The 24,998-nt window shown below is 44.6% G+C and overlaps 1 protein-coding gene across 2 annotated transcripts in view; it reads right to left on the bottom strand.

The window, feature by feature from the left end:
• Window positions 1-7,154: 7,154 nt before the first annotated feature.
• Irf2 (interferon regulatory factor 2) overlaps window positions 7,155-24,998 on the bottom strand; it is a 108,066-nt gene continuing 90,222 nt past the window's right edge. Inside the window, exons 7-9 of one of the 2 annotated variants that reach the window (XM_021219221.1) lie at window positions 16,548-16,712; window positions 9,818-9,864; window positions 7,155-8,711 (exon numbers count right to left, since the gene is read on the bottom strand). In XM_021219221.1, the coding sequence (XP_021074880.1) occupies window positions 8,403-8,711; window positions 9,818-9,864; window positions 16,548-16,712 (521 nt within the window). In that variant the 3' untranslated portion in view covers window positions 7,155-8,402. The remainder of the gene's footprint in view (window positions 8,712-9,817; window positions 9,865-16,547; window positions 16,713-24,998) is intronic. The other variant, XM_029531751.1, reaches the window with a different exon arrangement.

The raw sequence follows: 24,998 nt of genomic DNA, 5'->3' as shown, positions 1-24,998 counted from the left end.
ACTCTCTTCTGGCTTTCACCTGTACTTACATTCATATAACCCACCACACACACACACACACACACACACACACACACAAATAAAAATAAACCTTTGTAAAAACAAATCATTTTTCTCATGAAGTTGATCATCCTGTCCCTGAGCTAGAATAAGATTCTGTTAGGATGGAGAGACAGCCAGACAGCAGGACTGGATGCTTTGTTTTAATAACAGTGTTAAAATGTTTCTTCTTTCAAAATCACTGGGTCAAAGTACCCTGTATCCACAAATCTCATGAGAACTATAGCAAAAAGCTTGCCCTCAATGGAGATTGTATTGATGACCCAGAATGAAGCAAATTAGAATATGCCAATTATCTCCAGTTAGTGTGATTCCACCTAGTAGGTTTTTTTATAAGATTTTTAAAATTTTGTCTAAAATTAAAACTAGTAGAAAGTTTTTGTCTCTTCTCTATTTACAATAAAGAAATTTACTCTTTGATTCCGTTCCAGGACAGCCAGAGCTTTACAGAGAAACCCTGTCTCAAAGAAACAACCCCAAACTAGTTCCATAATGGAATTAGTTTTTAAAAATAAAGTTCAAGACATGAGATTTGGGGAGGGTTATATAATAAATTATATATATATATATATATATATATATATATATTACATGTATGTATATATGTGTATATATGTATGTATATATGTGTGTGTAGTATATATTATATATGATATATAAAGAATACACACACACACACACACACACACACACCTTACAGTCACTTATTTAAAATCAGAGTTCCTCACTAGCAAACTCTTGAATTCACAGGAGTCCAGGAAACTATGGATAATTTGCAACCAATTCTCCAAACTATAGTCTTATAGTCTTAGCTATCTTACAGAGTGCACAGAGATTACAAATGAGTCTACAGTATGCTCCATATATTACTAGCTTTATTATGTTTAATAATACAACAACCTTACAAGTAAGGTGTTGACAGATCCATTTTTAGGAATAAACATTTCTCACAAAATATCAAGAGGGTTTCCTAAACACAGTAGCAATTAAGTAAGAATTACTGAGTGCAGGATGCTCTAACTTTAAAAGCCAACCCTGCAGTAGCATCTACCAGCACTTGGAGGCACGGGAGGTCTGAGTTCAAGGCCAGCTTCAGCAGCACAGCAAATATAGAAAGTATGAGGCCAGCAAGTATGGGCCTTGTCCTAAGAACAAACAAACATCATCCAGGATGGAGAGATTACCCAGAAGTTAAGAACACTGGCTGCTCTTCCAGAGGACATGAGTTCAATTCCCAGCACCCACACAGTAGCTTATAACTGTCTGCAACTCCAGTTCCAGGACATTCCATGCCCTCTTCTTGCTTGAGGCCACACCCATAGTACATAGACATACATGCAGCCAAAGTGACTATACGCATAAAATAATGAAAGCATTTAAAAAAAAAACCTAAATCAAACAAAAAGCCTTATTCTGGCCACTGGGTAGTGTTATCTTTTCACCTCTACTGAGGTGTGCAGGATAAAGTTGCGTCTCTCTGGCTAGTTTCACCACCTTTTGCATTCTTGCAATGGTTTCTTGAGGTTGACTAGATGTCCTGTAAACAGCCTGTAACATTTACTCTTACCTGCCCATGGTGTGCCCTTCTCCATTGCTCAGGCTGGAGATCTGGAACCTTCTTTCTCAACCTTACTCATGTGTGATCCTAACTGCACGATATGTTCAGCTTGTACACAAGTGGGAATTTGGTAGTGAGGCAGAAGTCATATTCCTGGCTCCACTGTCACTGGCCCCACGTGTGACATGGAGCCTGGGAACTCTCTGGAGCACTGGCTCAGTGTCCCATGACTAAAGTCAGCAGTCTTAAGAGATGGTTGAGGTGGGGCTACGGCAGGAACTTTGTGATGAGCTTGAAGCTGATGCGGTGTGTCTATAGAACTGATGTTTCCCAGTATCCCGTCTACAGTGATGGAAGTGAAGCTAACCCTACTGAGGCCTGTCCAGCTTGCCCACATAAGCACCTGCTCCTCTCCAGTCGATGCCTTTGTGCTTAAGATAGCGCCTGTGGTTTTTGCTTCCTGAAACAGAGCACTGCTGATATGAACCATTTTCCTTCTTTTCCTCTAACTGCTGAGCTTCGCAACTGCCAACTCTGCAGCCGTCTCTGGACACACCAAAATGATAGCTCTGAGTATTTCCACTGCCCCGCCTCCCTTGCCCCCACTTCATTTCCCTCCATAGCATTTATTGTCTCCCCCAAAATTTTGTTTGTTCATTGGTTGGATATCTCCCATCCACTCAATAGAAGAAGTTCCATTCACTTGTATGTGGCCTTAGCACTTAAGGCCAACACATACCAGGAACTTCATAGTGTTGAATAAATAAAGTCTATGTCTCTTAGTAAAACATACCCTCTAAATTAATGGATTAATGATAGACTTATCAACAATATACCTCCAATAAAAACATTCTTGTGAGTGTAACACATGTCTCATCTGATTTCGGCATTATATGAAGGGAAACTTATTCCTGTGGTTTACCTGAGACAGTCCCGATTTCAACAAGAACAAAACCTCCACCTTGAGCCTCTCTGTTCCGGGCAGACCAAGATCATTAGTGACCAAATTAAAGTCATCAGCTGCTAAAGGAAAATCACTTAGAAATGATATGACTTTAAATCTATCCTACAAATAGAAACTTAAACACATGCTAAGCCATCCAGTGGCCTCCTTCCCTATCACAGCCTGGTTGCCACATGACCCTCTAGAGTCACTAGTTAGAATGTGAGCAATAGCTTTTGGCTGTATTTCACACTTCCCCCCTTAAATTCTAATTTCCCTACAGGCTGACTGTTGCACAGCCGGGACTGTGAACCCTCTTCCGCATTTCACAGTCACATTAAAAACATGATTTATGGGTTTCCGAGAGCAAAGATGCTGCAGATGAAGATAAGAGGTGCAACAGCCCTGGAGAGGGAGAGGGGCCATGGACAGACAGAATAGCTCTCTCTATAGAGAACATTTGTCAGTGTTAACACTCAGTGGATAAGGCCTGGCTCATCACTAGTCCTGGGAATCATCACCCTAGTGTCCTCAGACTTCAGGCACATCCCCACTACAAAATCGTGGGTTTAAGTTGTCTTTGCAGTTATACATTGGGGATTTGGGGTGGCAATAGAAGCAACCCCAAATAGAAGGCCCCCAGATAGAAGGCCCAAGCCTCCGTCAGACAGAAGATATCTGATGTCTTTTCCCATGGGCGGCTCATGCGGATGTGTGAGTGGTTCCAATTTTAGTATATTCTTCTCAGCAAAACCTGGAGTGTAGAGATATTAGTGGCCCAGACCTTTTCATCTGGCCCTGCACACAAGGCTGAATCACGTAAGCCCCCGGTTTTGTGACACTGAACAATGAGTGTGCCAGCAGTGACTTCAGTTGTGAGCATAAGGGGTTAAACCAACAGCACTTGGACAACCAAGTGTTTCCCACAGGGACAGCAATCTGTCTGAATACGTTTACACAGTGGACAGTGAGAAAGTGACCCAACTTTATTTAGAGGCTCAGGGTACACGCTTTGCTTTCTTTCTGGGGGAACCTGCTGCAAGATTCTAGAATGGGGTCCTGCCAAGACTATATAAACTCTTAACTTTTAATTCATATTTTGTTTAAATTTGTTTGTTTCTGTGGTGCTGCGGATTGCACAAGGTGAGCTGCACCCCTACTCTAGGCTATGTGAGCTCCCAAACGGCCCCTCCTCTTGATCCATTCACAGCGTGACCAAAGTTCTTGGACACACTTAACATTTTTGCTAAAAACCAACTACCAGCCCCAACCACTTCCTTCCTCCCAGACTCTATTTTCAGACAGTGCCTCGGCACCTGTTGTCAGAATGACCACAGAAGCAAATCTCTTTAGAGTCCTCATTTATGCTCACAGCAAGGCCAGGGATGACCAAGCTCCAGCAAGGGTATAGTGTCCGTGTTCTCTAGGACTGGTCGGGGCCCAGAAGCCAGCAGGCTTCAGGAAGAATCCCTCTCTACCACCACACATACTTCTTGTTTTTGTTTTTGTTTATTTATTTATTTTTGTATCTCCTTACCCAAGGCACCACATACCCAAAGTTCCACACACCCATGGCAAGCCCTCCTTCTCCAGGTCTGCAGCTGGTCTCCAAGTCATGGCTGAAGAGGGTATCTGAGGACCGACCATGGTCTTCTTAACATGAACAGTGGTGGGCAGGGCTTGGCATAGGAGGTGTGTGTGTATGTGTGTGTGTGTGTGTGTGTGTGTGTGTGTGTGTGTGTGTGTGTGTGTGTGTGATTGTCTCGTAGATACATGTCTGGTGCCTCTTGGGAAAATGAGAATGTGATGTGGACTCCACTCAAGGGGCTTTCAGTTTCGGGAGAGAGAGAAGCACTGTGACCCCTCTGGGAGGGGCTCACTGCAGCCTCTACTATGTGGGGTGATGCATCCTGACCCTCTGGCACGATCCTGACCCTCTGGCACGTCAGGTTCCCGTCCTGGTGGCCCTGATCGTTCATCCCAGCCTTAGGTTATACCAAGAGGTGGAGTTTCAGGATGAAATGGTTCATTATAACTGCTTAAAACCAGTTTCGGCCTCTGTCCCTTTTCCAAACCCAAACTAGGAAAGGTATTGGATAGCCACTCTCTGCATGCCAGAGGCCCATCTTACTGCTTGCCAGCCTCTTCCTGGGTTTTTAAATTTATTTATTCACTTTACATGCTAATATCAGCCTGTCCCAGTACCCCCTCACGGAGCCTGTTCCCCCATTCTTCCCTCCTTCCTAGTTTTTTTTTTTTTTTTTTTCCTGTCAGTAAAATTCTGGCAGAAGACTTAGGTTCTGAGCTCCTTCTTGTATTTGGGTCTGTTTGTCCCAAGCTAAAATAACAAGGGGCTTTTAAACCCTAATGAATTCAGCACTCAAAGGTCAGCCTCTAGAGACTGGAAGGTCTAAAGTTTCACCTCTCAGGTTTGGGGGCAAAAGGCCATTTGGGGCTTAATACTTTTTATTTTTTCCATTCACATGGAAAATACGTTTAAAAGCATCAACTTGGAAACTCAGAATCCTGAAACCGAATCACTCAACTTCCTCATTCCTACAATGTCTACCTCAGAAGTGGGTTACACGATAGTGCCCTTCGCATTTGGGGAAACAAAAGGGTATCATTTAAGGCTTTGAGGCTTCAAGGACTCGTATTACTTAGCCACGTATATTCTGATACATTCAAGTGTGCAAAACGCTGCCTTTGACACCTAAGTAGGGGGAAGCGGCTATGGTTGAGGATGGACTTATTTAAGACACCCAAACAGCAGCTTGGAAGCCCCTTACGTCAAGGTGATCTCTGCTCGCTCCACCTTAACGCTGTCAATGAATCCCCACATCACAGATGTATAAGGGACTCTGTTACAGGTGTGACCGACCTACGTGTTTGCTACAGAGAATGGAAGCTATTGTACCAAAGGCAGTTACATAGCTACTTAAACACACCCATGGCAAAACAAGTCATAAAATCTGTATCGGCACACACAGAAGCCTACTAAATAAATCATGCGTCCCCAGCACTTCCTCTAAGTGACAAGGTCTGGGGCTCCTGTGACTGAGTTGTCCATCTGGTTTGTTTGACTTCCTGCCCCCACCCACCCACCCACCCCCAGCCCCAGGGTTTATGTAACTCACTTGTTTTTCTTCAGCCTTTCATGAGAATATTTTAAGCATAACCGTTCTTTTTGGTCATCTGATTGGCAATAGAGTCTTACCTTGAGTACCTGAATTACATGTCTCTGAATTTGGCTAATAGTCTGAATCCCGCCACAGGAATGGATTAGGGCACTGTGGCATGCATTTGGGACCCTCAGGGCTCATTATGGGGGCAGAGAGGGGGTCAGAGAACCCAGGCCATCCTAGGCCTGCTGATGATCATGTGAGCCAGGGCTAATTTCTATTGCTGTGTTTTGTTGTTTTGCAAACAAAACAAAACAGGGTGATTAATGAGATTTTGTTTTAATATAAATTACCAAAAGGGGAGGCTCATATAACTGAAGACCTTATGATTTCTCCTAGGGGATCAAAATAAACACCTCCTACACTGGTCAATCAATAGATAAACCAATCAATCAGTAAAAATAATAAAATAAAATAAAATAAACAGAAGGAGGAGGAATAGACTACCTGTGTGAGACATTTCTAACAATGCACCAAGCAGTAACACATTTCCGTTGACCTGTGTTCAGGAGTGATAATTTTATGGTCACTTGTTATATCTGCAGCCACGCACAGCAATAGACTTTAAAAGAGCCCTTTGTCCTTTCATAAATTGAAGGGACCTTTTCAAACATTAACTTAGCTATCTTTTCCCAGCCCCCAACGGTGGCAGGAAGGCAGCTAAGTTTTTAATAACTGAGGATTCGTGGGAAGGGTAAGGGAGGTGACCTCCTCAAGGTCAGGGCTGTACCTTGAACCACCAAGGTGTGTGTGTGTGTGTGTGTGTGTAGGCAATAAAGGCAAATTTAAAAGGAAAGAAAATGAATTCCAACTAGGTGGTAGAGAAAAGTGTTCTCAAAGTCCTACTCATTTAGGGCAGGGCCTTGGTTTAAAGACCCCAGGTCTTAGGAGACAAACAGAAAGGTAGACCCTAACAACTATTTCCCATTACTGAATGTGTTTTAGCCTGTGCCTGGGTATGTAACTCAACACAAACTCAAGTCTGGAAGTGTAAGCCTACAGATGGGGACAGGAAACCAACCCAGAGAAGTGGACTCTGCTCACAGCGGGAACAATGAGTGGGAAATGCTCTCTCCAGGAGACCCTCCAGACTCCACCAGCATCATGGTCTTGTGTTGCCTAGGTAACCTGAGTATAGCGTCTTCATCTCAGATCCCGATTTCTGCCCTGTGGAATAGTGATAAACGCCCTTTCTAGACACATCTGTGACGGGAACTCATGTAAGACATTCTGCACGAGGCCCACTGCAGTGGGAAGAGGAATTGTTTACAGCCTTACCATAAGAACCTCCTCGTTTTCTTTGTGGTTAGCAAAGAAAAGCATGCCGGTCTCCAAGAATAAACACTCTGTCAGCTCTGATCCATGATTACGCTCTAAGTAGACACACATAAAGCCAGAAGATACCCACTAAAAAATTTTTAACTATATACCATATTCATTTATTATCAATCCACAGGATAATTTGATTGCTACATGAGCTCATAAAAGTTTTTTTTTCCACCTTTACAAAATTAAAAAAAAAAAAAATGTGCCACAAGGGATATAATAACAACTGCTGATGAACAGGAAAAGGAATCTTAAAATTATAAATTTGCTGTAGAAAAGATAAAAAACAATTATATTTTATTTAGAATTTTTTTTTTACCTTGAATAAAATATTCCCCTTGTATAAAAAAATAAAAAAGCTTGCTCTGGTTAGAATTAGAGTATTTTCCGTCTTCAGATCTGGGAATTTGCATAATATTTCCATGACAGTTTTCCTTTGTACCGCGTGCCATTCAAGCATAGCAGATTAGAAAGATTTTTTTTAATTATTATTCAAGCAGTCTTAAAATGGGACAGCGGTGAAGAAACTCATTTTCTTCTCCTCCTCCTCCTCCAAGATGTAGAGCCTTGCCCTTGAGGAGAGGAAACTGGAGGAAAGGAACAGGGTGGGCTGGGGTAGGCTGGGCTGAAGAGAGAGGCATGGGTAATGGGCAAGGATGGAGGAGTTGGGGAGGAGAGGGGTGGGTGGTGGGCTGGGATAGAAGGGGTTGGGAGGGAAAGGGTAGGGATGAGGCTGCGATGGGATTGGTTGGGGAGGAAGGGGTGCACAGAGGGCTGGGATGGAGGGGCTGAGGAGGGAGGGGTGGGTAGTGGGGTAGTGGACACAGAAGGGGTCACCGAGTGTGCTGTGAAGAAGAGCAAGATTACAAGAAGGCCTATTGTAAGTGCTTCAAGATAAGGTGCAGAAGCAGACCGCAACATTGCTTGTACTGCCCTATGTACATATTCACAAGAATAAAAAATTCCAGCTAGTTCACATTTTCTCCTCCGTTCTGAGGCATCCACTCCACCATGCTGGCCTTGACCGTAGGCAACGCAGCACCTCCACTGCCCGTGTGGCTGTTGGTCCTTGAACTTGAGGGAGTAGCCCTGGCAGATCCAGCAGGTTCTAGAGATATGCATCTACCGAGGGGGGGTGGGGGACGGCTGGAGTCCTGAGTTAAGAAGAAGCTCCAGCTCTGGAGTTGGACACAGCAATCAATATTCTATTGTCAAGGCTTTCTCCCTTAGATTCGTCTAAGATAGGTATCATAGAGAAAAAAAAAAATAATAAAATACAAACAAAGAACAACACAAAGCTAAGACATCCCAACCACCAGGGACAGTCAGAGGCTTAACAGCTCTTGACACGGGCCTGGGTGATATCAGACGTCTTCTTGATGACACTGGCCCGGGTCTCCCGGTCTGGCCGACTGCTGCTGGGCGTGGGGGTCACTGGGGCAGGAAGGGGAAGGTCTGTAAATGGGGGCCAGGAGCTGTTGTAAGGCATCGGACAGCTCTCCTCCTTGATGGTGACCTGCAGATCTGGCTTGTTGGAGGTGACGAAGGTGGCCATGCTGGGCAGCAGGTAGGTGTCCCGTGTCCCCATGTTGCTGAGGTACTGCTTGCCTTCGATGCTCCGCTTCCTCCAGTGTGGTCTCCCCTTTCAGAGAAAACAGTGAGGATACATCCCATGATTCCCCTTCCACTGAACGGCACATGCGGAAACAATGCCTTACTTTTCAAATGAATTCCCATGCACTATCCCTGGTCAAGCCTGTGCTATAAAGACATGGAACATGGTGGTAACTTTGCTCCTATACTCAGCCGGTCCAGGCTTGGTACTGGGTAGTGTCCAGTCGTCATGGATGGCCCAACCTAATGAGTTACCCTGACTTCTCAGAGGAATAGAGTAAGGAGTTTACAAACAAACAGCAAATGGCCTTTGATTGCTTCTTAAATGGGTGGGGGCTGAGACATGGTTTTTTTTTTTTTTTTTTTTTTTTTTATGTTCCATGGTATTGGTTTTTTTTTTTTTTTTTTTTTTTTTTTGAGCCACAATTGGCCTTACTGGTTGCCAAGGAGAAAAGGGTCCTTGAAGAAACCAAATCATGAAATATGCCAGCATAGTTGCCTACTGTCCTCTCAGAATTCCCAAACTTGGAATATTAGGAATTCTAACAAACATCAGCTTTTCCTCCAACCAATCCCTGTTCTCCCCATCAGCTTTAGAGCCACTTCCTGCCATCATCTGAGCCAGGCTTACGGAGGGAAGCCGGAAGCAGGTGGGTGGGGAGCAGAGGCTGGACACACACCCTCTCTGTGGGGCCACTGAGGAGGGGACCGAGCCGTAAGGAGATTTTTTTTTTTTTTTTTTTTTTTTTTTTTCTTTTTTTTTTTTTTTTTTTTGCTCAGCTCTTTCTGTTCACTTGCTTATTTCTTTCTGTTCACTGTTTGGGCTGGGCAGGCCATTCTATTCCTGTTGGCAAATCAGGATGTTTACAGCCATAAGAACATCAACATTTCCTGGCCCTGACTTTGATTTAGTCTTCCTGCCGTGTTATATTCATCTCTCTTCTGAGGGTCAGCACTACATTTTAAGATGAGAATAAAAACCTAAGGTGAATTGTAGGATATGGATGTTCTCTGTCTCTCTCAGTCCTTCTGTCTGTTGGTCTGGGTCTGTCTGTCTATCTCTCTGTCACACACACACACACACACACACACACACACACACACACACACACACACACACAAAAGCCGGCTTACCTCTGTGTTCTCCTCATCACTGGCCACACTGTCGGTAGTTTCGCTTTCTGTATAGAAAGAAAAACAGACAGTCCTGTTGCTCAAGCTATTTTGAGGCTGCAGGAAGTGTCTTTAAAACCTATGCCAGCACTTCAGAAATAAGAAACTACACATACCCTCTCCCTCCACTTTGTAAGGTCAAACACTTCCATGTGGGACACGCTGGAGCGAATTTCAATTCTCTGCTTGGTCCCCCTAAGAGGAGTGGGCTTTGGGGCTGAGTGGGAAGGCTCACTTTCCAAGGCTACGCTGCCACAGTCCCAGCCTCCCAGGGTGGGGTGCTATCCCTAAGGCACCTTCTCCCCACTGAAGTTCTGTCCACAAGAGCACACCATCTTTTCTTCTAGTCCATGTTCTCTTGTCACAGGAAGTCCACGAAGCCTTCCTGTACCTCTCCTGTATCCTCCTCCTCTTAGATTTATAGAGATCTAGCTTCCACTGGAGTTAAAGCAGGTGGCTATGTTGTAGATGCTCCCAAGTCCTTCACTGAGTCTTTACTCTCTTTGGCACCTGTCCTCCTCAGTTCAGATAGGAGTTGCAACTTGCTTTTAGCCAACAGAACACATCAATGATGCAACTATTATATGAGCACGTTCATGTCATCGTTTAAGATTCAACCTGTCTTTTACGGATACTCTCTTTCCTGCTGGCAGTGTTAGGGAGGCCCACATGGCAACTTTAAGCTAAGGGCTGCTTCCAGATAAAAGCTAGCAAGAAAAAGACACAGAGAACAGTTCTTAACCACAGTGAGCTTACAGTTACCTGCCACCTTCCAGAGAGGATCCGATGATGAGGGAGAGGGTGTTTGGGCGTTTGGAAAGGCCCTGCACAGAGCTGACACACAGTGCCTGCAGTATAATTGCTATTTAACTCTGAGTTTTTATGTTGGGCTGGATTCAACAGAGTCAAATAGAGTAACTGGCAATTTCACATCATCTGTATGTTTTATAAGTTAAAAAAAAATAAAACTGAACAGTTTTTTTCCCAGTGTTTAACAACACTGCAAAAATTAATGCATAGAGAGGGTAGAACATCTAAAATACAGCGTTTTGTAGATCATTTTGTCTTGTCATTTTACTGACAGGAGCTGGACATTTGTGAAGATCTATGGCTCAGGTCTGCTGGAGTCTTTTATACAGGTCTTGTTCATCCCCTACCAAGATCCTAAACCAGGGAATAGCTGCTATCATCTGGCAATACGTTCCCTAGCTCCTTCTACCATCTTCTGCCCTGGATTCAATGGCTCCAGGCAAACTAGAACCCTTTCCATCATTCAGAGCATAGCCCAGAGACCAGGCTCTCCACATATAGCCAATTAAAGAACCAGTGGACAAAACTGGAACCACTCCCACCCCACCCCACCCCACCCCCAGTGCATTCCTAAAACAGACAATAAGCATTTGAGATCCAAAAGTCTCCACCATGAATGAATGTGTTTGTGTTACTCTCAGCCACTGTTCTCCAGAGACTTCAGACAGGCCTGGGAGATTGCCACGGGTCTGACCAAAACTCAGATCTTTGCCTCTGTCACCTCACAATGTTCTGCCTAAAACATCTCCGTGTGTGTGTGTGTGGGGGGGGGGGTGTCACAAATCCCCAGGTCTTGGCTGACAGTGATCTGAGCTAAAGAGACAAATTGACAATAGGCACAAGAAATGTTTTCGGGCAGAAGTAAACGAAGACCAGAAAAGGAAACTTCTCTCAGAACACAAAAGCCACATCAGCTCAGCCTCCAGAGGAGGCAGGACAGCCACTCCCAAGAGGAAGGAAAAAAAAAAAATGCGGAACAGAGAGATGTTGAGAACCTTGCCAAGTGGTGAACTGAGTCAGCAGAGGGGAGAAAACAAAACTGAACTTCGGATCCCAGAGTCGCAAACAGAGCCCAGAGACTGCCTCGCTGCTGGCAAACCCTCAAGAGCTCCTTCCCAGTTTCAGGTTTGGCTTTGTTTGTGCTCTGAAGCGTAAGTTTCCCTTCCTTCCTCGTGGACCAGACACACTCTCCTCCTAATGCCTCTCTGCAAATCCTAAAGTCTCCCATTCCTTCCTCCTTCAAATAAAAGCGAATACACAAAGACATCAGGCACACTTGGGAAGGTGGGGGATCGAAAGAAAGAAGCTGTGGACGTCAGGGTTCTAGGATCCCACAAGCCCAGTCCATAATTGTCGGAAGCTTTGGAAACTAGATACCAGGTGGAACTCCTTGGTAAGACTTTGAATATACCTGGAAGGGGATAAGAACCTTCATTTCCTGTGAGTACCCAGCATTCGCCTGGAGGAATAAAGTTGTGGCTAAGTAAAGGCAGGCATGCTCTGTCTGCCCTCGTGTTTTCGGCTGACACAGACGCTGACTGGAGAGAATCATTTCTAAATTAAGTTCAACGGTCTCTAGTGTGGTTATGGAACCTCTCTCTCCACTTCAGGGTTTGCTTCTTAACTGTCTCCCAGAGGCTAGTGTGTTGAAGATCTGGTCCCCAGATGACAGTGATGTTGGGATGAGTTGGAAACTTGTAAGAGGTGAGACCATCACACTCACACCTATGCAGGGGATCCTGGGGGCCCCCAGCTCCTTCCTGTCTTTCTTCCCCTTCCCATCCACCGTGGTCTCACCAGCTTTGCTCACCACTTGGTTCTGGAACGCTGTTCTGTTCCACCCTAGTCCCAAAGCAATGGGGCTAAGAAGCTACAAGCTGAAATCTCTTGAAACTGTGAGCCACGCCACTGTCTTCATCTCTTTTAAAGCAGATTGCCTCGCGTGATTTGTAACAGCAGTGTGAAGCGTGCTAAGATACCAGTCTCTAACTCTGATTAGTTTTGAGAAGGTGGCTTTCAACCTAGGAGGTGCAGGTGTGTTTCTTCAAGCTCGCTTTCAGATGAACGGCACTTTTTATAACTATTACTGAACAGTCTGCTCCAAGTCCTCCTTTCTGGATTTTCTTCCACCACGGTCATCTCCAGAATGACTTTTTACATGACAAATGAGCTCGCTGTAGCCGAAGCTTCCAGATCGATGTGACTGCCAAAATGTCAGTGTGCGTTATGTCACTTCCCTCTTTTAGTAGTTTGGATACTTTTCAAACTGACTTCCAATACAATGGGATAAAGATGATGGAAGTTACTTTGCAAGAATGCTCAGGATAAGCTGAAATGTTTACACAGTAGCAGCAGATACACGAATAACTGATTTAACCTTTCCGGCCCGTTTTACCGACAAGCAGCTAAAAGGGAGGAAAGTGATCTGGACTTGGACCAGATGTCCTCAAGGGCTCTCCCAAAGCAACAGTTCCAGAAACCTGCCACTTCAGGCCAACTCTTACATATTGCCATAGTTACCTCAAGAACATCCCCGAGAGGAGAGGATGTATTTCATGGAACACATTATTGTATTATGTTATATCTGATATATATTTTCTGGAAGGCTCTATTTCCACCAAAGCCAATCAGCATTGATCTCTTTCCGTATAATTTCTTCAGTTATGTTGACTTGGAAGACGTAACTGATCACTCCGCAGCTCAAACCAGTGTGTTCTTAGTCTCCACACCACTACACCTTTGCCTCAATCACGACATACATACGGTTCCCTGAAGGACGGTGGCTGGTTGCCCACACAGCCTATTTTCTCCCGATTATACAACCAATTAATTCTTGCGCTTCCTACTCAAACCTGCTTTCCACCTCCTCATTACTAAATCACCATGGTGGTTTTCTTTTACTAAGCCACCAACAATCTAGTTAGGTCCTGAAACGTTGAGGCGTACGGCCACATCAAAATATAATGAGGGCTGGGTGGGCCAGTGGTGGAGCGCTTGCTCCAGCACACCAAAGCCTTGGCTTTGATCTCCAGAACAGCAAAAACAAGTAAGTTAACAAACAAACAAACAAACAAACAAACAAAGTGACTATGCCTTAATGCTTCTTCAAGGCTGGGCTTTGAAACATACTTCTGCACTATGGAAAATTTACAAGTTAAAGAATTTTTTTTATTCTCTTAAACTATCTGATGCAAATACTTTCTTCCACCCAAAGACACTGTCTCAACTCCTTGTCACCCCAACAGTTAAATCAGACATCAGAAGACAGAGCTGCAAAGTTGAACGTGGCTTTGCGATACTCCTAGTGATCCACTGATTGTATTTCAGTGATTCCCTAGAGGAAAAATAGTCAAACACAGGTTCCAAATGCAAACCATTGTTTCCTGAACAGGCAGATGGAGGTGGTTGATGGTTGGATGAAAAGTCCGCACAAAGGAACTCTTCCATGAGCAACAAGCAGACAGCTGATGCTACTGAGGGCCATACAATGAAAGGATGAGACGAGAGAGCTACAGAATGTTATACACTTTCTCATTGCAACACTTGAACTAGCAGAGAACTTTTCATCAGGTCCCCGAGTCTAGAGAAGAACCAAAGGTAAAGATTTTCGGCCCTACTCAATAAAGCTTCCTCTACAAGACTCTGGAAAACTCCAGCAATGGGAACAAGAGATGAACCAAAGAGGAGGCTAGGAAGCTGGGCTCTCACAGAAATTCATGCTACCTCCCACCCCTGAGCCAAAACCCTTCCTTGAAAATCTATCCAAATGTCCCAGAATGTGTGATGGGATTTTTATTTCTCTCTACATACATCAGCTGTTCTCAGAACACCTCTGTTAAGGCGGGATACCACTGCTCACAAAACAGCAAGAAGGTCTTTTCAAAAATCACCAAGGAAACCTCATACAACAGGTAAACCGGGCTACATTAAGGCTCTTGCTTCGTGCCCCCCCCCCCCCATCAAGCCCCAACTCCTGCTTAACCACAACAGCAGCTGGGTGACTTAGAAGAAAGCCATGGATTTAGCCTTAGCATAAACATTTGGGTCTACCCTCTCTGGCGGGTCCTTTGACAGTCAAATGAGACTACAGCTTGTGATCCCCTGTAGCACTGTGCTATGTGGTTAAGAACATCAGACACTATGTCATTAGTTTTCCATTCCTAGACTCACATTAGCCTTGAAGTCCTCATTTTTGAAAGGAGAGAACGACATTTATTCCTTTGATAATCAAGCAGGTCAATCAGTGCCAGTTCTTACAAGCATTTAGCACAATTCCCAGAGCACCGTGCACATATAACAAAGAAGAGAGTTACTAGGCCCTGGCAAAGACCATAAAAAGATGGACGCATATAAGAGTTCCAACTATGTCTGATAAATAAATGACTGGCAGCGAGTTGTTAACAATGGTAAACCTTTGTTAATATGTATTTTACCACAATTCAGAAAACAAATAAAAAAGAAACCTGGCAGCTAGGTGTGCCCCTCCCAGCCTTGAGCAGGCTGAACAGACCTTGAACGCTTGCCACATGGACCTTGCTGTCCTTGGAGGAGTCACCTGCCTTGGTTGCACATGTAAGTTCCCACAGGAACTTAGAAGAATAGACTGCCCACTGACCTTGCTTGGCAACATAATCCAGCTGAAACAAAGGATGGGGTCTGTGGGCCCTCCCTGTCTAAATGCAGTGGTGAATATTAAACTTGAAGCCTTGATCAGAACCTGTCTTGGTTTCATTCTTCTCTCACCTCCCCCCACCCATCTCTTCTTCATGTCCAGCCCCCCTGTCAGGTAAACCCAGTTTGTCCATGGCCGCTGGACAGCTACAGTTAGGGAATACGAGGTTAATTTATCTGCTGGTAATTTACAAATGCCTGATGTTGGAATGAACTCTGCCAAGTGAGTCTGTGCTGTCATCACATGGACTTCAGAGATGGCAAATAAGCTTATGGAGGTGATCCATTTGCTGGAGCTGTAAGCACTACCAGTGACTCAGGAGTTAGATTTCCTAATTGTGACTGAGTTCCAAAAGATTAAATGGAAATGTTCAGGAAGTGTAAGATGACAGCATGCCCATGGCAAAAGGAGCTACCATTTTCTCAGTTCGTTTCTAGTCCTGCGACTCTGTCAAGACTTAGATTCCAGTGATGGGACCTGTACCCAGGAGAAGTAGAAATGAGTTCAGTTCATATAGAAGCAGCCCTATTTTAAAAAAAAAAAAAAAAAAAAAAAAAAAAAAGAAGGCATGGGGGAGGGAGGGAGGGAGGGAGAGAGGGAGGAAGGGAGAGAGAAAAATATGTAGAATGGCAAGAAAAGCCAGAAAAATGGATTGGATTTAGCAATGACCTCAAAGCTGAAGATTGAGTTCTAGTCCCGGCCAGGACACTTTGTTGGCCTGGTGACCTTGAAAAAAAATTATTTTCCTTCCATAAATGGAAACTCTAGAAAGGATGATTTCTGAAGTCCTATCTGCCTAAACAGAATCAATATTCCATCAAACCACTCTGCCTGCCAAATTCTGTTAACTTGGACAAATGTATTAGTGGAGTGGATTTTAACTCCTATGTGCCAGCACTCTCTGGGTCCCTGCCAGTTCTCGGTATATCCCTTGTTGCATGTTTATGATGACAACAAAACATTTATCCCAGGAAATGCTATTGTCGTCCTAGATTAACCATATCGTGGGCAACCAAATAAAGGAATACGATGAGTACATCTTTTAACAAAAGTTGCCCAAGGCACTGACAAAAAACATAAAAGTAAGAATAATTCCACAGTAGTGATTCTCATGCAGAACAGAGATTTCCTGTGGCGTGGTGAAACAGGGTGATGCTCGACTTGTGGCTTGCTCCCCATTCAGTCTCCAAGTCACCCTCCTCCCCTTACCTGCATAGGAAGACACAGGAGAAATCTGTAGAGGGTAGAGCTCACTCATGCTGACTGGCTGGTCATCGCTCTCGGTGGTCACTTCTACGACCTGGCAGATGTCTGGCGGGTTAGTGACGATCTCTTGATCTTCGATGTTGCTGTCCAGATGGGGCTGTCCTACAACTTCAAAGGACAGGAGGCCATCATCCCTCAGAGTCTCTTGACATCACGATCATACCACACTCCCCAAACAGAAAACCTCCCTCAGCTCAGGCAGGCTGCCAACTGGGCTTCAGATTTCACGCCTCCCCGTGCCACCTGCCTGGATGCTGACAACCAAACTTGAGTTCTCTGTGAACAATCTGCAACAGGATGGCCCAGGTGTGTCCCCAGTGTGCTTGTGGATGGTACGTACACCCTGGGGACAGTGTCCTGAGTCTCAAACTCAACCCGGTCATAGCCAAGACCTCAGGCTGCATCTTGACCAACTCTCAGGCCAGATATCCTAGTGCCCGACACACCACATACTTTTGTTCTCTGCTGCTGTTCCGCATGAAGATGCTATGCTTGCTTTCAGAATTCTGGGGTCCAGACGACACGGTCAAACCTTCCCAGAAAGGCAAAGACGCAACAATCCACTCACTGAGCCAGTTCTGGCAGATTGGAAAGGGGAAGCTCTGCTCATACTTTCTCCTGATCTGAATGTAGCAGCCGACTGTCCAAAACATCAGACCGATGAAGTGATTCCCCGATTCTAATGAATCACAATAGCATTAACTGTCCAAACACTGATAAGATGAATCTAATTAAGCTCAGTCTGAAACTGCCTCTATTTTTTTTTTTTAATTCAAATCTTTATTTTGGTGCAGAGAACAAACGGTAGTGGAATCCCCAGGCTCAACGGCTCCATCTACCACACAGTCCTACACCAAGACTCAGGGAACATCACAGACGAGAGGGCAGCAAGACTGTTAAAAGTCAGAGGACCGTGGCGTCTGCTGTGAGATAGGTTCCTTTAGGATAGACAGGAAAGCTGCACCAATGAAATCTCAACAATATGGTTATCTAAAGAAGTTCTGAAGAGAACAAAAGCAGCCGACCCAACACTGTGGATGGCGGAAATCTTACGTGGTTCCCATTTCTAGGTAATGACTACTGAGAGGGGGAGGGGGGAATCAGTTTTCTCACCTAACTGGTTATCCCTAAACACACACACACACACACACACACAACACACACAAACACACACACACACACACACACACAAGCAACACTAAATGGATTCAGAAGGGGTAGTACTTATGTAACTTTATACATATATAACTAAAGAATAAGAGGTAAACAAACTAAAAATAAAATTTTTATTTGGGGACAATAATAAATTTATATGGTTGTAAGAAACAGTACAGAAAGATCCTGTCCGGATCCTTCACCCAGTTTCCTTCAGGCAACACCTTGTGCATCCAATATCTCCATCACAAGACTGACAATCCACCATCTTGTTCAGATGGCCTCATCACTACCTGGGTCCCTAGGTGTGTGGTGTGTCCATGGGTCTCCTTGTCATCTTATCACATACAAAGTTTCATATACCAACCACCACAGCTGTCAAACTGACTTCATGGCCACAGGCGCCTTTGTAACTCTGTAACTTTAACTCTCCTTCTTCAGTCCCCCTCCTGTCCCTTGTCCCTGGCAGTCATCCATCTGGTCCACTTTTCTATCACTTCTGTCATTTCAAAGATGTTATACGAAGAGATCCATACAGCAATCCCCTCAGCTTGGCTTTTGCACTTGACATAATTCCCCAGTGAGCCACCAGGCTGTGTATAGCCATAGCTGGCTCTCTATTTCTGGTGTATATAGTCTGCTGTTTAACTACTGCAAACTGTTGGTGCACATATTCCATCTGTTTTAACTAGCCGCCCGCCCATCGAAGGATGCCTGGGTGCATACCAGTCTTTGCCTAGCACAGGCAAGGTTCCTGTGAACATTTGTGTTCAAGTTTTCCACAAACATGTTTCCACTTCGCTGGGATAAACATCGGAGAGTGTAATTGCTGGCTCTTACGGAAATTCCATGTTTAATTACACAAGAAGCAGCCAAACTGTTTCCCAGGGCGGCTGCATGTTTCACATTCTCACCATCAGTGTCAGCGTGATCTAATGTGTCTGCATCCTTGCCAGCATTTGGTGTTGCTAGCATTTTTATTTTGACCATTCTTCTAGGTAAATAATGAAAATCCACTACATCTTTAACTTCAATGACCCTGGTGTGATGTTCTAATTTAAAAAAACAAAAACAAAAAACTGAGCAAGCGTATATTCTTGTTAGTAGCAGATTGAATAAAATGCTCCTGGAAATTGGCTGCAATTAGCAAAAGAGAAGTAGGCTGGGTGTTAACGCATTTTTTCCAAAGGTCATCAAAGCATGAGGCAGCCATAATCAACATTGTTCTTAGGCACTTGCGGTTGTTTGAACATTTCTGTCATGAGAATGAAGCATCAATATCCTGATCCCAACAAAGGAACTGGGTCACAGAGAGGCAGAAAGACTTCCCCACACCGTGAGCCCTCACAGTGTGGTTCTGCACAGCGCTCTGTTCCTCTGTATGTCCCCATCCCTCTCCAACTGCGAAATGCTCAGTTTTTGCCAAAAGAGGCCACACTCCAGCCCCCCTAAAAAAGTTACCGACTGTCAGCAGCTCTGGTTCCAGCCACTCAAAACATCTCTCTGGCTGACGGATTATTTGTAAATTTTAGAACACCAAAAAGATTTGTTTGATTACTAAGTGTATGTGTGCGTGTAAGTACTGTCAGTAGCCACAGGCTTCATACTCCCTTGGAGAGTGAGGCACAGGCAGTTGTGAGCTGTACAACATAGGTACTGGGAAATGAACTAAGACCCTCGCAAGAGTACAACACCCTCTTAACCGCAGAGCTATCTCTTCAGCCCCAGCATTTTTTAAACATTTATATCTTCTGGGCTTGGTGGTGGATACCTTTCATCCCAGCACTTGAGAGGTAGACACAGGAAGATCTCTGAGTTCCAGGCCAGTCAGGGCTACATAGTAAGACACTGTCATAGATACATATGCTCATATGTGAGTGAGTGAGTGAGTGAGTGTGTGTGTGTGTGTGTGTGTGTGTGTGTGTGTGTGTGTGTGTAAGTTTCTGCAGAGGCCAGAAGAAGGCATCAGATGCCCTGAACTTTGTAAGCCATTTGTGAGCCTCCTAGCCCGGATGCAGAAACTTGAACTGAGGATCTCTGGAAGAGCATCTCTCCTGCCCAGGCAGACTGAATGTTAAGTAACTTTCTGTTCTAACTGCTTTAGGAGGACAGTGAAGATATTACTGTCTGGTTTCTACTCACAGAAAGCTCCAGAGATGGTGGGAACTCATAGGATCTTTAGTAAAGTGTTGGTTGGGAAAGGGGACCGTGATGTTAAGCACTGAGTGCCACGGCACACAGAATGGAAGGAAACTGGATACTGCTTGCGTTTTTCTTGGCAGTGAAATAATTAAAGAGAAGAAAGAGAAACCATATATAGGAGGCAGACACCAAAGTCATTTTATACTTAGATGTATCATGTTGGAGGGGGGGGGGAGACAGTTTTGTGATTGACTAGTCTCTGAGTGCTGACACAGAACTCGGGTTTCCTCTGCCCCAACCCTCAAGCAAAGGGAATGAAAGGGGAACAGGAACAGAGAAAATGGCAGTATTTATCCTACTGAAAGTCCTACAAAGTAGGTAGGTGACAAGAAAAACCAAGCAGAGGGATGTGTGTGTATGTATGTGTATGTGTATGTATGTGTGTATGTTTACGTATGTGTATATGTGTATTTGTGTATATGTGTGTATGTCTGTGTTTTGTGTGTATGTGATTTTGTGTGTATGTGTGTATATGTATGTGTATATATGTATGCCTTTTGTATGTATGTGTGTATATATACATGTATATGTTTGTGTGTTATGTACATTTACATGATATGTGTATGTGTGTGTTTTGTATGTATGTATTTGTGTGTATATGCATGTGTGCATGTGTTTTGCATGTACATGTATATTTGTGTGTATGCATGTGTCTTTTGTATGTATGTGTGTACATGTGTTTGTGTGTGTATGCATGTTTACATGCATGTGTGTATGTGTGTCTATACAGGCTTTTGTGTGTGTGTTTGTATATATAGTGCATGTGTTTGTATGCATGCATGTGTTCATACATGTGTGCATGTGTGTGCATATGTGTATGTGCATATGTGTATGTGCATGTGTATGCGTGTATGTATTGTGTACAGTAGATGCATGAAGCATACAGGACAATGGAATTAGGGTCCTACAGTAACTTGATTTAAATCAAAGCCCCTTTCACTGCAGTGCTCCAAAGTTCCTTCCTCCTCAGGCCTTCATCCCTAGCAGACCAGCAGCAGGAAGCTGGCTAGGACTATAAACAATGGCCCAGCTCAGGTATCAATTGCTTCTGTCCTTTTGTTCTCCCCAGGAGTATTCTTTCTCTCTGGTCTCTTCCTCACAATGCCTGGCTTAGTTAATTCAAGCTACTCAGACAGGTGGGGCACCTGCTCAGCACTGATGCAGCTGTCTGGTTCTGGCAGGGGCAGGGAGGGCACAATGGAGACAAGGATCCCGTGGGTCTCTAAGAAGTCTAGAGGGAGGCAGGTCAGCAAGTAACCACCTAGGGAGGGAACAGAAGAGGGAGAAGACACAAAGGGGAAGAGCCAGGGACAAAAAGCAAAGGGACATCTAAGCTGAGGAAGATGGATACTTTTTTTCCAGCTAGAAAACCAAAGGCTTCGATAAGGTAGGACTAGAAGAGTGAGCTCTGGGCACTGCTCAGATGGCCCTGCTTCTTGGAGCCCTTCCTGAGCCCCACCCACAGATTCACTTGACCTTCCCCTAAGCACCTCTCACACCCTGCAGATGGAGCTCAGTCCAAACTGCACATCTCGATTTTTTGCCTTGGTTTCTCGTTAACTCTATGTGTCTTTACTTGACCTTTCATTTGTATGTACAGTATCTCTCGAGATCTGAGAGATGCTCTAAGCCCTTCCTGAACTCCATCATGGCCCATGCTCATGGCTGGCACTAGCAAAGAGCCCAACGGACTTCTTTATTATTATTATCATTATTATTATTATTATTATTATTATTATTTTCTTTATTTACATTTCAAATGCTATCCTGAAAGTTCCCCATACCCTCCCCCGCCCCTGCTCCCCTACCCACCCACTCCCACTTCTTGGCCCTGGCCTTCCCCTGTGCTGGGTCATACAAAGTTTGCAAGACTTCTTTATTGACAGAGAATTAGTGAAGGGATCCAGACTCCAGACTCGGCAGCTGCAAGGAGTCTTTCAGGAGTTAGTTCATAACAACTTGCAAATATGGGGCACGCCAATCAATGCTTTCTAGCAAATGTCAAGACTTGCAGCGCGAGTTAAATTCTCCAAAATGATAAAGACGCAAGAGGCTATATTGCTATGACGAGTTAGGGTTAAATTTTAGAACTTTATTGTTTACAGGCATGGTGGGGTCACATATGTAATCTCGGCAATTGGGAGGCCTGGGCGGAAGGATCGTTGCACATTTTAGGGTAACCTAAGCTACCAGGTGAGGGGCTGTGAGAACAACAAAACATTCCTAATGGATGAGAACATTCTGTTTTGTTGCTGCTTGGTACCAGTTACACAACTGAGTGCCTGTGTGTAAACTTGTGGGAAAATCGTGGGGCTGGGCGTCTAACTCAGTGGTAGACTGTTGAATTATACACCTAAAAGGAATTAATTTTGTCTTCTGTTTCATTTAATGTAAATTCATTGAGCATAAACGCAGACAAGTAGCTCTGCTTAAATTATTAGTGGACCCTGAACACTTGCAACTAGGACAGATAGCTAAGCGTCTGCCTTCTGGGGCTAAGAACTAGATAGTCTATACAATTATCATATCCAAGGCCAAACTTCCCACATAGGTCTGTGCTATTTTGAGAGGAAGGTAAGGTCCTCCATCCACTCACGGATGAGAGCCCTTTGGAGACGCCCCACTCTCCACTGCAGGCCCTCCATAGAAACAGGGGAACCCCCACATCTGAGAAGCTCTGTGGGTGTGTGTAGGTGCTATCAGTCATTGGCCTCTTTCGATGGCACACCTCTAGGTACTAGATAATAAGTAACCTGACTGAAAAACAGCAATAAAATCCAACTTTCGGAGCACACCCTCTGAAAAGCCTTCCAACCCAACCCTATAAGGAAAACACACAGCAACTATGACCCCCCACTTTAGACAGTGTGTGTGTGTGTGTGTGTGTGTGTGTGTGTGTGTGTGTGTGTGTTTGTGTATAATCAAGCAAAGGCCATCGGCTAGATCATGACGGCATTTAAGAACAGCATTCCTTTGACTCCAAATTTCAAGTCCTTTGTGGCAAGGACTCCCTACATAAAAGCAGCCCAGATAGTTCAAATTGAACTCCTCTTTTTACTCACTAAGCCCTCTTGAGACAAAACCTTTCCAATCTCACCTTAATGAATCCTGAACCCACGGCCAACAGTGAAATTTCTTCTCAACGGTCCTGTTTGGTGCCAGGAATTCTCAACTGGGTCAGCGAGCAAGTGATCCACCAAGCTTGTCCAACTGAGTAAGGTCCCTCATGCAAGGTCACCTCCGGGAATGTAACCTTATCAGCGTCTAGTTGCTAAGGATCCCAACAATATTATTATTCATAGCCAGTTAGCGATGGCCGGACCAGTTTGCTTGCTTAAAAGGTCATTCTTGCTTTATTAACAATTGTTGAGTTGCTGTAAGGCCCTGTCTGAGAAAGCAGCCTGCTTTCAGGCTTCAGATAAATTGCTTTAAAGCAGGGACTATTGGAAACAGAAAGGCCCTTGACGGGGACTGGTCCTATCATTTTACAGTTTAAAAGGCTGAAAGGCTGGAGTGAGGTAAATTGCCAGGGTTACCAGGTAGCTACAGAGCCAAGCAATGAACTTACTGACTGTGCATGTAAAAACCAGACGATCCACATCACACTACAGGAAGAAATGTATTAGATAGTTTGAGGGGTAAAACTGCTAATACAGGCCCCTCTGCACTGACACAGCCTACAGGGACACACTTCTCCTACTCAAATGCATGCCAATTTGATTTTGGAACTGCAATCATCCCATATCCCCTCTAAACAGACAGTGATCAACTGCCTGCTTTATTTGATCCTCACATCTCCATGGAGTAAGTGGGATCTCTGTTCTCACCTTCATTTTATATAACATTGTACCTTTCCATTTTACAAATAATAAAGTATGCACCGTTTCCGACTCGCATAGACACTGTGTGGTGGTTTAAAGAAAGATGGCCTCCATAGGCTCATAGAGCACTCTTAGGAGGCCTGGCCTTCTTGAAGTAGGTGTAGTTATTGGAGGACATGTGTCACTGGGGGCTGGGGCTTAGGTTTCAGAAGCTCAAGGCAGGCCGAGTGGCTCACTGTCTCTTCCTGCTGCCTGCTGCTGATCCAGATGTGGCACTCTCAGCTCCCTCTCCAGCAGCATGCCTGCCTGCGTGCCACCGTGCTTCCTGCCATGATGACAACGGACTGGATGTCTGAACTGCAAGCCAGCCCCAATCATTTGCCATTTGTCTCTTGTCTCTTCACAGTGGGAGAACCTCTAAGGCATACTAAGTCTTAGATTTTTAAGCGGTATGAATCAAAAACTGTAAGAGCAGGGCTGGAATCCAAGTCCACTAAGAGTTAATCTAGTGCCCCACCTCTATCAAATACAACACTCATTTTTGTAAATTGCCAGCCACTACTAGGTTGGGAGAGAAAGCGTCATACCGTGGTTAGGAACATAAGGCCAGGGCTGAGTCCTATGGGTCATATGTCTGGGCTATCTAGCACCAGGGCTATTATCTGGCTTCTGGTAGCATTAGGTTACTCCTACCTTAAGTAGTTGAGACAGGTGTAAGAAGAAGCAACGGTTTAGCTGGTAGAGAGGGGACTCATCAACCAGAGGGCACACAGCATCACATGCTATTGCATAGAGCAGAGCACCCAGGCCTTCTAGTAAAACTCTGCAGGGTTAGTCAGCGGCTCAGGGGTCAATGATCTGGAGGCAAAAACAGGAGCACAATGTTCTAGGCTAGCAGGAAGGGAGAATCTAGGTGTGGTGCTTAGTTCTAAGGTCTCCCACCAACCTCCCTCTCTACAGCTTGCCACACACTGTTAGATTATTCAGGCCCGTTCAAGCTCAAACACAGGCCTGGACATGATAGGCCAACATGATAGGCAGGGACAGGTGATGGCAGACATGAAGGAGACTCCAGCGTGCTTTGCGTTGGAGGCGATGGTGACATGGTACTAGGGGGCAGAAACTTAGAATACCCAAGATACATTTTGCAAAACACAAGAAAACCAAGAAGGATGACCATCGTGTGGATACTTCATTCCTCCTTAGAATAAGGAAC

Source organism: Mus pahari, chromosome 19 (genome assembly GCF_900095145.1).
Source record: "Mus pahari chromosome 19, PAHARI_EIJ_v1.1, whole genome shotgun sequence".
Classification (NCBI taxonomy): domain Eukaryota; kingdom Metazoa; phylum Chordata; class Mammalia; order Rodentia; family Muridae; genus Mus; species Mus pahari.
This window is presented reverse-complemented; position numbering and strand designations above follow the sequence as displayed.